Raw genomic sequence first — 16971 nt, forward strand, 5'->3', positions numbered from 1 at the left:
AATAGTTATACAGTATGTGATCTAGGTATAGTAAAAGTTTTATATCTATATACTAGTGATTGGACATAAAGTTCAAACTTTAAGCTATTTTTTAATGAATTAAAAAGTAATGGAGATCAACATGAAATTAAAATTTTGCAAATACAGGGTGTGAGTTTTTAGATTGAGTTTTTCTATAAGCAGTACTTTAACTGACACGAACAAAAACTGATGAGCATTATGAGCTTCGCTTAAAGAAAGTCAGACTTTTCACTTAAATGGCTTCACTTTTTTTATTTTACAGTTTTAAAAATGGGTTTTATCAGGAGTATTTCTTCTTCATTTAAAAAAAATCCCTCTGCATTACATCAGGTTTAGTTTCTTGATGAGCTGTCAATTCATTGGCATTTTCTATTCTCAGCAAAGCACCCATGTTGTTTACACACACTATGACACACTTCCTCCTCCTGAAATACGTGAATGAAGCTCCTAAACTCTTGGGTGTGTGAAGTTCCAGGGAATCTTTGACAAATAAGATTCTTCTAACTCGTCTCATTGTGACGTCACGTCGGCCCTGCTTTCTGAGGATAAAACTTTATCGGTGACCACCAGAGCTCAAGGGCAGGTCTAAGCTCTCTTCTGCGAGTGCAATTAGGGCCTGCCTCTTTCTCAGAATCGAGACGCTATCTGCGGCCTGCATTGGTGGAAGTGAGGTTGTGGTTTTTGCTTGGTGGACCCAGGCTCTTCTCTTTTCTCATGAATTTTATCGCCGGTGTTTCGGGGTAGATGAAGTCTTCTATTCCGCTTTTTTATACAGTGTCAACCTTTTCTCATCATCGTGTCCGCTGGTGGGAGAGAGGTCAACCGCTCGCTTTCAGTGTTGGGAAATGTCTCATTGCAGGGTGATCGTTGCGGTGGGCTTGTTGCATTTTTGATGCAGTTGAGACACACTTGTGAATGTAAACAGAAATGTCTGCTCGTGCGCTATGTTTGTTTGCGTGATCAGAATAAAGACCCTGTATTTAAGTTTACCTTATGTAGACTGAAGCTGTTTATTTACATGTAGATTCCGATAAATGAAGCATGCATTGTTTTATTAATTGTGCAGCTTGCATGAAATGAGTACAAAATAGAATCAAATTCTAATCTTTCTATTTTTTTTTATCTAGCCATGTGTTCATTAAATTAAACACAGTGCTCAGCATATATGAGAACCCCCCACAATTTACAATATTATAATATTATATTTTATATTTTAATGTTAGAATATTAATATTATTTTAATTCTATATTTTTATATGCTTTACAATATTATATTTGTGCATGTACATTAGTTTAGTCAGAACTGAAGAGAAATCTGGAGCGTATCTGACAAAATAATTTACAAAAATGGTTCATAAATTAACAGCCCAAATTTATATTCTTTTTGAAAAATAGCAAAAATCAAGAGAAACAAAAAAAAATATATATATATACAATTTTATTGAAATGTTGTATTTTGTAATTTTGTTTTGCAAAATTTTGCATGATTTTAAATGTATTATCTTTCCATTTCTAAAGATGTACTGTGATAAAAATATTATTTTAATAAATATATTTGTTTAATGAATCTGTTTTTTTCAAATGCACCAATGTACATTACCGATATTCACTGAGAAATGGATAAAAATATTAATTTTTAAAATGTGGTGTACTCATAAATGCTTAGCACAGTATATAAAATAATATAAACAACCCTTAATATTTGGGTCTGATCCTCTTTGCTTTATTTTTTCTTTAATTAACTCTATCATTTACTCAATTGATTTGATGTGTAAACTATAGTTGCACGATTAACTGGTACTATGGTAGTATCGCGATACTATCGCTCCAAAATACTAGTGGCGCCACTGCAGTTTGTAAACGGTAATTAATGTCATTAATCTACAATACATAAGGTTGCATGTGGAAAAGTAACTAAAATGCTCAATAGACCATTTTATTTTAATAGTCTGTGGAGCCCTTTAAGGTTGCATGTTTTCTGATGTTTCAAGCACACACCTAATTTGGTTAATTTCTATTCCTGTCAATATTATTTAGCAGCTACAACCACAACAATCTCTTCAAAAGAATGACATTTTGAATTACTTTGGATTGTTACCTGATAAGACTGAAAAAAAAAATAGATGAAAAAACCCAAATAGCAACAGGAAACATTGAACAGTTTTTGACCAGTTCATGTAGCCTATATTTGTTGGAGAAAATGCTCTTTTTGTAACAAATTTTGTTTGTTATAACTTGAATCTTTATTTTAATGTATTTTGTGTTGGCATTATTATTTTTTTTTTATTTATCTAAAAAATAAACAAGAAGAATGAATACATTTTAGGTGAAGTGACGTGCAAATAATATTTTTTTCAATAATAAAGGAATTCTGAATTAAATTCAAGCAGACCTATAATAACATGTAAAATATAGTATTTCTGGAAATTTTGTTTATATTTTGAGTTATGAATTACAGTATTGCAATACTATTTGGTATCGTGATACTCCAGCTGGTATAGAATTGTAAGAGGAATTAATAGTATCGCTAAAACCCTAGTGTAAACTAAGGCTACACAAATTGGAAAAACTTAGCATTGCGTTATTTTTTAATTTTGCGATATGAATACAAATAAAATAACCAGCCCTTAATATTCACCGAAGTTCCTCTTTTGCTTTTTCTTTCATTTACTTGAACATTTACTTATTTATTTGATTTGTAAACTGATGTTCAGCGTTCATTTTTTTGAATCATCAATAGCATTCATATTAAATCTTTGTTCACTGAATCAATTGTACCAAATCAAAATGAGAACATGCAAATAATAATCTAATGAATCAATACCAATGTATATTGGGATCAGAATATTACTGAGACACATTTAAAAGGCATCAATACCTTTTTTTGACTAGGATAGATCGATTGAAAGTAAATTTCGTAAATATATATATATTTTTTAATGATACTTATCTGTTTTAAGTCTTTTTAACTTTATATCTTCATTTAAGAATCTTATAAAAGCAGCAGCTCAACTGATTTCAAAATAATCGTTATACAATTTTTTTGTGCATCATTTCAGCATAGTTGAAAGGATTTCTGAACAATGATATGAAACTGATATAATGATATGAAACTGTCCAAAGGTCCAAAGTACTGGCTACTGTACAAAAACATTTGTAAAAATCTTACAAATTTGTAAATATTTGGTGTTCAGGCGAGCACTTTTGGTAGGAAATAAACTAAAATTACTCATGCAACCTTAAATTCACTAGAAACCGTTTAGAGCTCCTTAGTAAATATGCGTTCTATGACTCAGTAGTGTTTCTGTATAGGCCAATCATGATGACATAAATGTCTGTAGTCAGTCCAGGCTGGAAGTGTCAAGATCTGACAGGCCTTATATGAAGTGGGAAGCCTTAAAAATTAACAAGTGTGCAAAATGTGGGTAATTATTGACACAAGCACAACATGCTACATGAGTTTTATGCATATCCACAGCATGGTGCAGAATGAATTAAATGCTGAAGTTTGTCAAAACCTGTACTAACCTTTATTGTGTGGAAGATATTTTGATTTTCATTTTTGTGTTCTGTATTTGTTGTTCAAGGGCAGGAAAAAAGTACAGGTTTTGAATAAATGACCGTAAATGTTTTTTAGACAGACACTGCTTTTGGAATTTGAAGAACAGCAGTTTAGTTTGACAGGATACACTCAAGGAAGTACTTTTCTTTGGTACTGCTCACTGTTTGTCCATGCAAACCTTTCAAGGCCCCACGTGGCAGCAACACTGTAGTAAAGCTGTTTGGTATTCAAATCCGGGGCAAAATCAGGAAAAAAAGCGAAGGCAGGTGTTTATTATCACAGATGAGTCAGAATAATGCAAACGAGCGGAGGGAAATCCCTGACTCTCCCCCGCAGCACCCACTGACACTGGGTCTGGTTATCCACTGCGCTTAGTGTGTGATGAATGGAAAGGGTAAGACAGATGGAAATACCAACAACAGGCCTAATGCTGAACCAAAAGCAGACCCGAATCCCCAGCTGCTACTTGAGATCATATCTAGCTACAGACAGCTTCAAATGTCAACGTCCTGAAATTATCAAATTAACCTGTGTCTTAAGGTCTTACTGCACCTATTTAGAGAAGTAAAGATGTTTTATTGTTGTATATCCAGACAAAGGAATTGAAATGGCTTAAAAACTCAATTTTAAAGGCTTTAATTGGATAGTTCAGCCAAAGAATTCTTCCATTGTTTACTCACCCATATTTTGGAAAATGCAGATTGCTGAAACTTATTGACTTCCGTAGTGTTTTTTTTCCTAATGAGTGCATGCAACCAACATTTTTCAAAATATCTTCTTTTGTGTTCTTCAGTAGGAATAAGCTCATAATGGTTTAAATACACATGATGGAGAGTAAATGGTGAGGTTATTTTAATTTTGGGGTGAAATATGCCTTTTAACCCTCCTGTTGATTTACTGGTCACCATTGGGCACCATTTTAACAGCAGAAAAAAACAATGTTTTTTTTTTCATCTTGAAATTTGAGAATTTCTTGCATATTCTCCTTTCATCATGTTCACACCCAAATGGTTATAAGATGTTTAAGTTATTATATGCAACATCCGTCATTTATTCTCATAGCTAAGAATAGATCTTTACTTAAGTATCATACTTGACCCGTGCACACAGGGACGCTTTTTGCTTGCGTTTTTTTGTTAATAATAATAATAATAATAATAATAATTCGTTACATTTATATAGCGCTTTTCTGGGCACTCAAAGCGCTTTACACAATGGGGGGGGGATCTCCTAATCCACCACCAGTGTGCAGCATCCACCTGGATGACGCGACGGCAGCCATTTTGCTCCAGACCGCACACCACACACCAGCTGATTGGTGGAGAGGAGACAGATTGATGAAGCCAATTATGATATAGGGATGGTTAGGAGGCCATTATGGACAGAGGCCAGTGGGCAGATTTGGCCAGGATGCCGGGGTTAAACCCCTACTCTTTTTCGAAGGACATCCTGGGACTTTTAACGACCACAGAGAGTCGGGACCTCGGTTTAACGTCTCATCCGAAAGACGGCGCTCACTGAGTAGTATAGAGTCCCCGTCACTATACTGGGGCATTAGGACCCACACAGGCCGCAGGTTGGGTTGCCCCCTGCTGGCCTCACTAACACCACTTCCGGCAGCAACCTAGCTTTCCCATGTGGTCTCCCATCAAGGTACTGACCGGGCGCAGCCCTGCTTAGCTTCAGTGGGCGACCATGTGAGAGTTGCAGAGAGCTAGATGCCGGCTATTGTTGATGTTTAACACCTAGTGACTAAATAAAGGGAGCCATTAAGACGCTCAAAGCGGCAGGCGTAAAAGCATAATTTTTTAAGAAATGCCTCATGCTCGTTTTTTTGTTTTGACATGCCGTGTCAAAACTTTCTCCACCAATCAGACTGGCACTTTTGATCATGTGCTTGGAGCTGCTGAAGTTACAGTAAACAGCACTTGGAGGCGCTCAACTGCAAAACTGTCAATGCGAGCGCACATTGGGGAAGATTCCTAGAGGCGATATGAACGTAGAGCTGCTTATTAGACTGGTGAACAATAATCATTTCTTTATCGCTAGAGCTGGAGCTGCTACTTGAACCAACAATGCTTGTTCGAATCGCTAGTAACTTTAACAACAAGCATGTCAACCTTCTATTTTATTCTTCTGTTACAAGCGGGTGTGAGAAGCTTGAAGTTGTGTAGCGCCATCTAACTTCAAAGAGTGATTTTGCATACTCTTCTGCTCGAGCCAGTAAAAATTGCTTTGGTTTAAATCTGGAAAATAACGTCTCGAAAACGTCTTAAATCTGGAAAATAACGCTGATGATAAATGGAAACGAAAAGCATCCCGGTGTGTACGAGCCTTAGAGGAAAGTTGTGCTTTATGCATTATAAGCTTGAAGCATCACAGTCGTTACTCTGTATCAGCCGATCACTATAACAAGATACATGTACTCTGTATGGACTGCAAAAAACTTGATCGAGGAAATATAACAATATAACATGATACAATACAACACAATATAAAAATATAACACAATACAAAGAATACATTAGTGTGTCCATCGATGAACGATATTGCAAAAAAAAAAATATATATATATATATATATATATATATATATATATATATATATATATATATATATATATATATATATATATATATATATATATATATATATATTTATATCACAATTTCATGCTTAATATCATGAAATATAAAAAATTATTAAATATTTTTAACAATACATTTAGAAATATTAATTTATTTTTATTTACCAACATTACTTAGGCAAATAGTTTTAATAGTCAAAAAACAAAAATATTTAAACAAATCTAATCTCTTCATAATAAAATAAACAATATAAAAAATAAAATAAAAAATAAACAAATAATAAAGTGTTAAAGAGACTCTCAAAATTGATAAATAAAGTGTTACACAGTGTGTGCAATGGGCGTAAATACTGAACAATCAAAGCAAATTTTAAGGTATAAATAATAATGATACAGTAAACCTCAAACTCTGTAAACAAAACAAATTATGAAATCAAGTCTAAGCTTTCAAGTAAAGGAATGAGCCATCATTATTCAAGTACATACTGCAACGTTACGGATTGCGAAGTTGAATGACTTCATTACCCTTTTGCTAAAAAACTCTTGCAGATGAGGAGCTAGTGGCTGGGATGCACAAGAAAAGAAACCAAAAAGCCACTCTGGCGACATCCTTGCATCCTTTTTATTTACAATCACCTCACTGCTGCTAGTCACCGCACTTATTTTCGCATGTGTTTTGTCACTCTGACCTGAAGTCACAAGCGCATGGATTCCTTGACCATTTGCAATGGACTTTGCGCTCGCACTCCCTTGGCGTCTCTCGTAACTAGATGACCATCAAGCATTTTGCAGAGGATGACAAATAAACAAAGCATTGCCACTGCTGCAAGTTTTTTGGAGAAAAGTAAATAGCGCTGCAATGTTTCGATGCGTTGTGTCTGTCTGAGGTAATTAGTGTGCCGTTATTACTGAAATGTATATATTACATAAAAAGTGTGAAGCTTATTGGCTAGTTCTACTTCTATGAATTGCGGTGCCCTTGGGCCATTCGAAAAAGTTTAGATGTTTTTAACGAGGAAAATGAGAACGATTGACGTGCACTCCAATTGCACAACATGTGCGTGTTGCACCCATATGCGTGTCATGCAAGTCGCGCGCCTTTATTAAAAAGGACAAACTTGCATCCTAAGCTTATTGGCATAAGCTCAGCAGTCACATTTTAATAAAACTATAGCGCTTCATTCTAAAACTTCATACCAAATCTTTTTTTTCTTTTTTTTTATCGAAATTGACAGTGGTGTACGGACAATAAATATCGATACCGATTTTATCGCCCAGCCCTAGTGTGTCGATAAATGCTGAAATGAGAGTCACGTTTTTCCAGAGCAAACCCAGGGAGTGAATTCTATGTCTAGCTAATGAAAGCAGCATGAACCTGCCAGAAAATGTGAGCATTGTTTTTGATGGGAACAGAACGACAGGTTCTTTCAGATCAAATTAATTTCCCACGAAGCACAGCGTGTTCACTCATTGCAATACATGAAGCATTGTTTAAATCAGTGAGATATTCAGTCAGTCATTGGAATGCAAAGCTCTATTTTTCTCAAACATCCTAATCCTTTTAATCAGATAATGCACAGATGGGTTCATGAGGGCCTCTTCGGAGAACTAAAAAAGTGCAAGTTTCTTAAAATAAAGCACCTGTGTTGATATATTTATCTGAACTGTCACTTTGAGCTTGTTTTTTTTTACCAGTGCAAGTGCGGCTTTCTCCATCTATTCAAAAGTGTCACAACAGAAGTAGGCTGATACTGCGAAAGAGGAAATTGACTAAGAGATTCTCAGAATCTTTGCGGGTAGCGGTCATGTGACTAGCCGGAATGCGCTTTGAGGCTAAACCACATTTGCATATCGCCACTGAAGGGGAAGGTGTCGGTCTCTGAGCGGAGCCCGTATGCCCGTTTGTTTACATCTGCACCATATTTGGGCCTCTTGTCTTGTTATGAGTCACCCGAGGGGACACAAATGAGTATGATAAGCCCGCCAAAAAAAAGTGGCGCTTGCAGAACGGCTGGTCTTACATGCATTCGTTACTGAATTTCCCTATAATCAAACCCCTGGGGATTACTCAGTGGATAGTTGCACCCTGTAACTTTGCAAGATGTTAATGACATGAACAACATTTTGTTTTGCAGCCCATTTATTTTTTGATTTCATGCTTAAGTTTTGATTTTGAGCAATTCCAGCATTATGGATGTGACATTTGCAGTAAAATCTCAAAACATAAATTCACATTAGGGGTGTGAACCTAGACTGGTCCCACAGTTCGTTTCAGTTCCACTTATCATGTCATCGATTTGGTTTAATTCAATATCTCGGTGAATTGACATTACTTTCCGTGCACAATTACATTTTTTTTCACAACACAATAATGACTTTTTTTTTTATTCAAATCTATAAATATATTTATTTTTAAATGTTTTTTGTAATACAATTTTGTTCTTTAATACAAGCAACAAGATCTATGAACTGAACCTTTAATTTTACCTGCTCAAAGAAAACACTTTATTTGAATGTATCAAACAAAACTCCAATATATGCACAGAAGACAACATGAGCATTTTTAGCAAATAAACTCATTTAAATATTATTATGTGCGTGGTCGAGCGAGTCCTATGATTGGACATTGACTTTACCTGCTCAACAGAAAGGGCTGCAATTGGCTCTAAAACTGTCAGCACTGTTCACCGATGAGTGATGCGGGAAGAACAATTGTGGTTACAGTCTATGCCGGGGCCATTCAGTAAGAGGCAATTTGTTCCGGGTCTCCAAATAGTGTGACCAAGACATCAAAAATAAATTTAGTTCAGTCAAAAAAATGGCCGCTACAGTTATGAAGTGACGTTGAGTCACCAAGTCACCTGACATTGAGCAGCCGAAAACATTTGGATACCTAGCCTTAAAGGCTGCTCAATGCTGCGTTTTTGTTGCTTGCTATGAAACTGCTGCAGAAAAACAAAGTTATGCCACCTGTGCGCTAGTTTAAAGTTCCGTGCTTATACCAAGGCCTATACGCACTCACATTGGATTAACTATACAACAGGCCATTCACATATCGTATCTTTTCCGCGTGGAAGTTCGTTATTCCCAATGTTAGAATATATTCCAATATGTTAATGCAAGCAGAGCAATGCGCTCGTGCCTTCCTGATGCACATCTCACGGCGTAGCAAAGAGAGTTGTGCGTGGCTTTCAGTGCAATGTAAACAAAATATATGTTAGACGAATTATTACAAATTATTAAAATGATTATGTATGATATGTACAATACAACGTGGGTGTTTTAAGGAGCAAAAATACAACATATGGGCTCTTATATGTTTTTGTGTCATCACTTATATTGCAAGTCATATCTCTCCGGCTCCTTATTTGGGATGCTTTTTATGAACTGGCCCCCATGACAAACTAATTGAATAGCCCTGGTCTATGTGCTTTATGCGCAGTTATCACAGGTAATCCGTAATAGATGCTCTACAGGCACGCTCATGTCTGGATCCACAAGTATCGCTTAAACAGTCGAGAGGAGAGAAAAAGTTACCTCACAAACACGCCAGCGGGTCAAATGTCCGAAATGGGAGAAAGTAAAGCCTGGTTTATACTTCTGTGTCAAGTGACCGACGTAACCCACTGCGCATGCAACGCGCATAGCCGTGCATTTATACTTCTGCGCGCTGTCTCTGTTGGTCTGCATTAACACTTCCTAAAGGCTAGTTGGCAGTGAGGTATGAATGTTCCTCTGTGTCAAGTTTCTTCGCTGGTATTTTGTTTTTTTCTGAACGCTTTCTGAATGTACAAGAGGCTCAAACTCGCTCATTTTGAGGCAGGAACCGGCAGACATGTAACAACTTTAACTATAAGGTAAACACAAAACAAAACTTTGCACCCGAAGCTCCTTCACAGGACTCCATGTTTGTAAACAATCGTTCCATCGGGCTAGTGTGGCTCTTGGTGCCGCCCAGACTTGTCAGCGCTACTAAGCCGACCAATTACAGAGCTTGCGCAACGCGTCGGTGTGACTTGTAGTCACACTTTAAGAGGTGCACGTCAGCGATGCCGATGGCCTGGGCGAAGGGCTATGCGTCAATGTGTAGGCTGCGCCTTAGCATACGGGTGCGGTTGACGCAGAAGTATAAATCAGCCTTAAGAGAGAGGCAGAGATGGAGTTTTACAGCTTTCATTTTCTCCCTAGTAGAGAATTAGCAACTTGTATGCTGTATCTTCTTCAGGGTCAGTTAAAGACTGTCCAGCAAACTCACAAGCAGGGAATTTTGCACAATTATCTTTTTTTTATTAGTAGTTTAGATTATTTTATTTACTCACCTTTGCCTCTTTCGCCATAGTATTCTACCGCAACATAGGGCATAGGAGATCAATTACGTCAGTACGTAATTACTGGACCGATATTGAATTGTCCACGTGTGCATCACAGTGCATCGAAGAAACAAATAATTTTGACACCCCTAATTCACATAGAGTAACATTCAATTAAATTTTTCTTTATTTTTATTAGATACGGAACGATAACCGTTTTCAAGGTGTACCGCGGAAAAGTCAAGGTTTTAAAACCGCCAAAATTTTCTGCTATACCGTTCCTAAGGTATGAGTAAGATTTTTTCATTTAAGTTTTTTTTTGTTTGTTTTTTGTTTTTTTAGGATTGATTTATTTGAACTATTTAGCCTGACATCTCAGCAGGCACACAACATTATAAGATGTTAATAATAGGTTAGATGTAGGTTTTGACGTCAGGTGACCAAAATTCAATGTCTAGCCAGCATCTAATTACAACGTTGATTTGGCGTCCAGTTATGACGTCAAATGATGTTGATATTTGATTGATTTTAGGTTGTGTTGAAAAGTGACCAAAACCCAACTTCGAGTCAACATTTTAAACCAACATTTATTCATCAGATATGGCAACCAATATCCAACGTCTGGTAGATGTCATAGTAGTAATGTCCATACAACGTCAAGCTGTAACATCATTAGACATTGATATTTGGTTGATTTTTGGGTTGGACGTTGGACATTGACCTCTGCCTTATGTTGGGTTCTGACGTCAACCTGATTTTTCAGTTCCAAACAAAATGCAATGTCCCATGATGTTGGGGTACAACGTCAATCTGACGTCATGTTGACGTCCTGTGCCTGCTGGGATGTTTACTGCTTTAAAATATTTTAAATGTTTCTCTAAATAAAATGTATTATATTGATAGGGGTATAAAGTTGTTGTTTTTTACCCAGACATTTAAAAAGAATACATTATAGAGCAGTAATCACAATGTCGTGAAATCGTGATATTTTTAACCAAGGTTATCATATTGTCAGAATCTTATACCGGCCCATGCCTAATTTCTGTAGCACTTTTACAATGTAGATTGTGTCAAAACAGCTTAATATAGAATTCCTAATGAATGGAAATTGAAACTGTGTCCGTCCAGTTTTCAGAGGGGAAGTTCAGTTTAGTTCAGTTCAGTGTGGTTTAATTTTCACAGCTGAAAGTCCAAAGACTGAAAAGCAAATCCATCGATGCGCAGCTCCACAAGTCCCAAACTAAGCAAGCCAGTGGCAACTGTAGCTATGTATCAATCCAAATATGCAAATTAAATTAATGCCCAAAACTGGAATATCACATTTAAGACAAGACAATCATGATAATTATGATAAAAAAAAACAAAAGTTTCATTAAAAGCAGATTGATCGTGGTATGCGTATGTTTTATTTTGGTGCTTTGTTTTTATGGCTGCCACCTTACAACAGCTCTACACAAAACAGCAGCTTGATGATGGAAGCGTATCAGGGTTCAGAAAGACAACAGACAATGTGAACACTAACCAGCCAAGGAGGGACTATTAAACATGTAAAATTATTACTTATGTTTAAATGCCAAAAACTTGTTTTCATTTTTTTTTTTTTAAGTCCAAAGAGAAATGGACTGTTGTTTGTTTTTATTAATATTTGGTTGCTGAACGGTAATAAATAACATTCATTCACTTTCTTTTTGGCTTAGTCCCTTTATTAATAAGGGGTCGCCACAGCGGAATGAACCGCCAACTTATCCAGCATATGTTTTACGCAGTGGATGCCCTTCCAGCTGCAATACAGCACTGGGAATCATCCATACACACTCATTCACACATATACACTACGGACAATTTAAGCACCTATAGCGCATGTCTTTGGACTGTGGGGGAAACCGGAGCACCCGGAGGAATTCCACACCAACTTGGGGAGAACATGCAAACTCCACACAAAAATGCCAACTGACCAGCAACCTTCTTGCTGTGAGGCGACAGTGCTACCCATTGCACCACCGTGCCACCTGCAAATAATAAACACCTAAAAATATTAAAGTTTCATGTGATTTTCTCAACTAGCAGTGTTTTGAAATTAATGAAAGCATAAAAATCATAACCGTGAAACTGTGATTATTTCTCAGACTTTAATCGTATAACCAAAATCTATAATCGTTCCATCCCTATTGTGCAGCAGACACTACAATAAATGCTATATTAGTCATATGTTTACTCATAACCCTGGTATTGTTCTTTTTACAGCTGATCAAGTTTACGGAGACCAGGATATGCACGAAGTCGTTCGCAAGCACTGCATGGATTACTTGGTACGTAGTTGTTGTTTTTTTTTTGGCGTGGATCATCGATGTGTAGAGAACCGGTTTAATTAAATTCAGGCTTTCTCTGCGATATTTGCTTGCAGATGAAAAATGCAGATTACTTCTCAAACTATGTGACAGAGGACTTCACTACATACATCAACAGAAAGAGGAAGAACAACTGTCATGGCAACCACATTGAGATGCAGGCAATGGCAGAGATGTACAATCGGCCAGTTGAAGTTTATCAGTCCGGCACAGGTTAGTTTAATTTGCATGATGCTGCCTGTGAAACTGAACTATGGACATTTAATTATGTATTGCTCCATGCGGTTGCCTTGATGAATACTACATTTTTCTCCTATATCATATTTATATGCATGCAGTGTCCTAATAGATACTGTTAAGTGTCATAAGTTGACCTGTATCTCTAAATAATTCTGCTTTTATTTGATGGCTTCTTTCAGAACCAATTAACACGTTCCATGGCATCCATCAAAATAATGACGAGCCAATCAGAGTTAGTTACCATCGAAACATTCACTATAACTCTGTAGTGAATCCCAACAAAGCCACTATTGGAGTTGGGCTCGGACTTCCTGCCTTCAAACCCGGGGTGAGTACATGCAAGTGAATGAGCATTTGTGTCCTGTTTTCATAATCTACTTTTGAGTTTTTGAGTGAGGCAGGATATGCAATGAGAGCTAATTCTATTTAAATAGAATTGATTTGATTTGATTATTAAAAATCTTTACATTTGATCAAATGGGTTACTGTGGAATTTTATAAAGTCCATTCGCCACAAAAAATAACTTTGCGCCACTTTATTAGGTACACCTGTCCAACTCCTCGTTAACGCAAATTTCTAACCAGCCAATAATATGTCAGCAACTCAATGCATGTAGACATGATCAAAACGATCTGCTGCAGCTCAAACTGAGCATCAGAATGGGGTATGAGTATTTCAGAAACTGCTGATCTGCTGGGAGTTTCATGCACCACCATCTATAGAGTTTTCAGAGAATGGTCCGAAAAAGAGAAAATATCCAGTGAGCGGCAGTTCTGTGGGCGCAAATGCCTTGTTGATGAGGTCAGAGGAGAATGGCCAGACTGGTTTGAGGTTATAGAAAGGCAACGGTAACTAAAACAACCACTCGGTACAACTGAGATATGCATCTTTGAACGCACAACACGTCCAACCGTGAGGCGGATGGGCTACAGCAGCAGAAGACCACACCAGGTATCAGTCCTGTCAGCTAAGAACAGGAAACTGAGGCTACAATTGGCACAGGCTCACCAAAATTGGACAATAGAAGACTGGAAAAATGTTGCCTGCTGCAACATTCGGATAGTAGGGTCAAAATATGACATCAACAGCATGAAAGCATGGATCCATCCTGCCTTGTATCAACGGTTCAGGCTGCTGCTGGTGGTGTAATGGTGTGGGGGATATTTTCTTGGTACACTTTGGGCCCATTAGTAACAATTAAGCATCGTGTCAACGCAACAGCCTACCTGAGTATTTTTGCTTACCATGTCCATCCCTTTATGACCACAGCGTACCCATCTTCTGATGGCTACTTCCAGCACAGTGTCATTACGCGTGAATCATTCCAGACTGGTTTCTTGAACATGACAATGAGTTCACTGTCCTCCACTGTCACCAGAACTCAATACAATAAAGCACCTTTAGGATGTAGTGGAACTGCAGATTTGCACCATGGATGTGCAGCCGACAAATATGCAGCAACTGTGTGATGCTATCATGTCAATGTGGACCAAAATCTCTGAGGAATATTTCCAGTACCTTATTAAATCTATGCCAAGGATAAAGGCAGTTCTGAAGGCAAACGTGGGTCCAACCCGTTACTAGTAAGGTGTACCTAATAAAGTGGCCATTTTTAAATAATGTATTTTTTATTTTTTTTTAAACATACTGCAGTAAACAAATAAACAAAATAAAATAATAAAAACATTTATTTTGTAAAATAATAATTTGTGTAATAAAAATGTGTCTGTTAATTACATCCATATTAAGTTTGTTTTAGTGAATGAATGGCATTTGCAACCTGTTGTCATGATCTTATGGGGGTTTTTGAGAGAAGCAGGATATGCAGTGAGCAATAATTTTATTAAAAAGGAATTGACATAAACGCATAAAAAGTTAATATTTTAAATAATGCATTTTAAAAATATATAAAAATTGTACTAAGAACAAACTACATTAAAAATAAATAAAATATTAAAAACCAATGTTTGTAAAATAATAATTAGTGCTGAGCAAAATTTTGTCATGATTAATTCCATCCAAAATAAAAATTTGATTTGACTTAATATATGTCTGTATGCTGTGTATATTTACTATGTAAATATAAAAACATACATGCATTTATTTAAAAATATATATATTTATATTTAGAGATATTTGTACACACACACACACACACACACACACACACACACACACACACACACATATATATATATATATATATATATATATATATATATATATATATATAAATAACAATATTTTTACACACAAATTATAAATCAATTTAATTGTATATGTAACAAAATTCTTTTGTTTCTACGTATGTGTGTGTGTGTCACATATGCATAATAAATATAAAATACAACATATAAACAAACTTTTATTTTGGATGTGAATAATCATGATTAATCTTTGCCCAGCACTAATAATAATCAGTGTTATCATCCATTGAAAAGCAAGTCCTTCTAAAGTGTCGTTTAGGTGAGAATAGCCGGTGATTGTTTGTGACTGTGCCGTATTTTAAATGTGAAAGCTGTTAATTGCTCTGCTTGACCCTTCTGAGGTCGACACTTTGGTGCTACTACTGTCTATGTGTATTCGATCACGTACGCCTGCAGTGCTTTTATAACATGCACTCATTCCTATTTAAATTAAACTGGCTGAAGCAAGTTCTTACTGAAAACCAAAAGTCATTGTGAATCAAGAAGTCCATTGAAAACAGCGTTCCTCCCATTCACTCAAGCTACTCCGTCAGCTGATCCATAGTCTCGATCATCAAAGCCACAAAGAGACAACAAAGTGTGACCTGCAGCGTCCCATATCTCAGACTGCACCGGGGTGGAGAAGAGGGGGGGTAGGGCATTTCACATGTTGGTGGTTTTCGGGGGAAGGCCTATTAACAGCACACTGTTTTGTTTACGTGCCACATACCTTGTGATAATTTAAGCCTAGCAGATCAAAGGCAGATCTTGCCTTCCTATCAGAAATAGAGGCGCAGTATGTAAATGTGTGCTGGAGCACTTGGACTGATCTGTGGCTACCGCTGATGTGGATATTTCTGTTATCTCTCTTCCAAAGTATCAGTTAACAGCTTTGAAACATTCTCCTAATAAACTAATACACTACCACCCAGTAGACGACAGTGGCTTCACATAAACATTTTCTAAAATGCTAGATTATGTTAGGGTTTAGCCCTGATTTTAAATTTTATAATTTAAATGCAAATATAGTGTTTTTACACCATAAATATTAATTAATTAATTAACTTATTTATTTATTTATTTATTTATTATATAGATTTATGCATATAAATTCTTATATATATATATATATATATATATATATATATATATATATATATATATATATATATATATATATATATATATATATATATATATGTATATTTATTATAGTAAACTACTTGAATTAATCTTCATTGCTGTGGTGAGCTTGTTTTTGTGATTGTTTTAGAACCTCTGATTCAGTTGCCTATGGGAGAAATAACTAGGAATAATAAACAGCAGAAAAAGGTCAAACTACTTGCTTATCAAACAAGTGTGTTCATGACTATACAGACAAAGCTGAGTAATATAATAATAAATATCAGGGGGCAACATCAAGCAGAACGAGCTGTTTTTAATGTATAAAAATTAATGGAAGTGAATGAGACCGGAAGTCTCAAGCCAAAAAGATTCAAACGGTTGCGCCGGCTCTTACGCAAAGAATAAGGTCAATTATAATACAGACAAATGACCCAATACTGTAGTTTTCAATTACTTTACACTGCAAAAAAATGCTTTTCATACTTATTTTATCCGTGTTGTTTCAAAGAGAGATCATGCCTTCCTATCAGAAATAGAGGCGCAGTATGTAAATGTGTGCTGGAGCTCTCGGACTGATCTGTGGCTAACGCT

At 36.2% G+C, this 16971-nt stretch overlaps 1 protein-coding gene across 5 annotated transcripts in view; it reads left to right on the top strand.

The window, feature by feature from the left end:
- The window catches only part of otud5a (OTU deubiquitinase 5a), a 61028-nt gene that overhangs the window by 29595 nt on the left and 14462 nt on the right, over window positions 1-16971 (top strand). For all 5 annotated transcript variants that reach the window (XM_087263390.1, XM_087263392.1, XM_087263389.1 and 2 more), the window contains 3 exon segments: window positions 12725-12789; window positions 12885-13041; window positions 13248-13396. In XM_087263390.1, coding sequence (XP_087119516.1) covers window positions 12725-12789; window positions 12885-13041; window positions 13248-13396 — 371 coding nt within the window.

This window comes from Danio rerio, chromosome 8, assembly GCF_052040795.2.
Source record: "Danio rerio strain M-AB ecotype USA chromosome 8, GRCz13ab, whole genome shotgun sequence".
Classification (NCBI taxonomy): domain Eukaryota; kingdom Metazoa; phylum Chordata; class Actinopteri; order Cypriniformes; family Danionidae; genus Danio; species Danio rerio.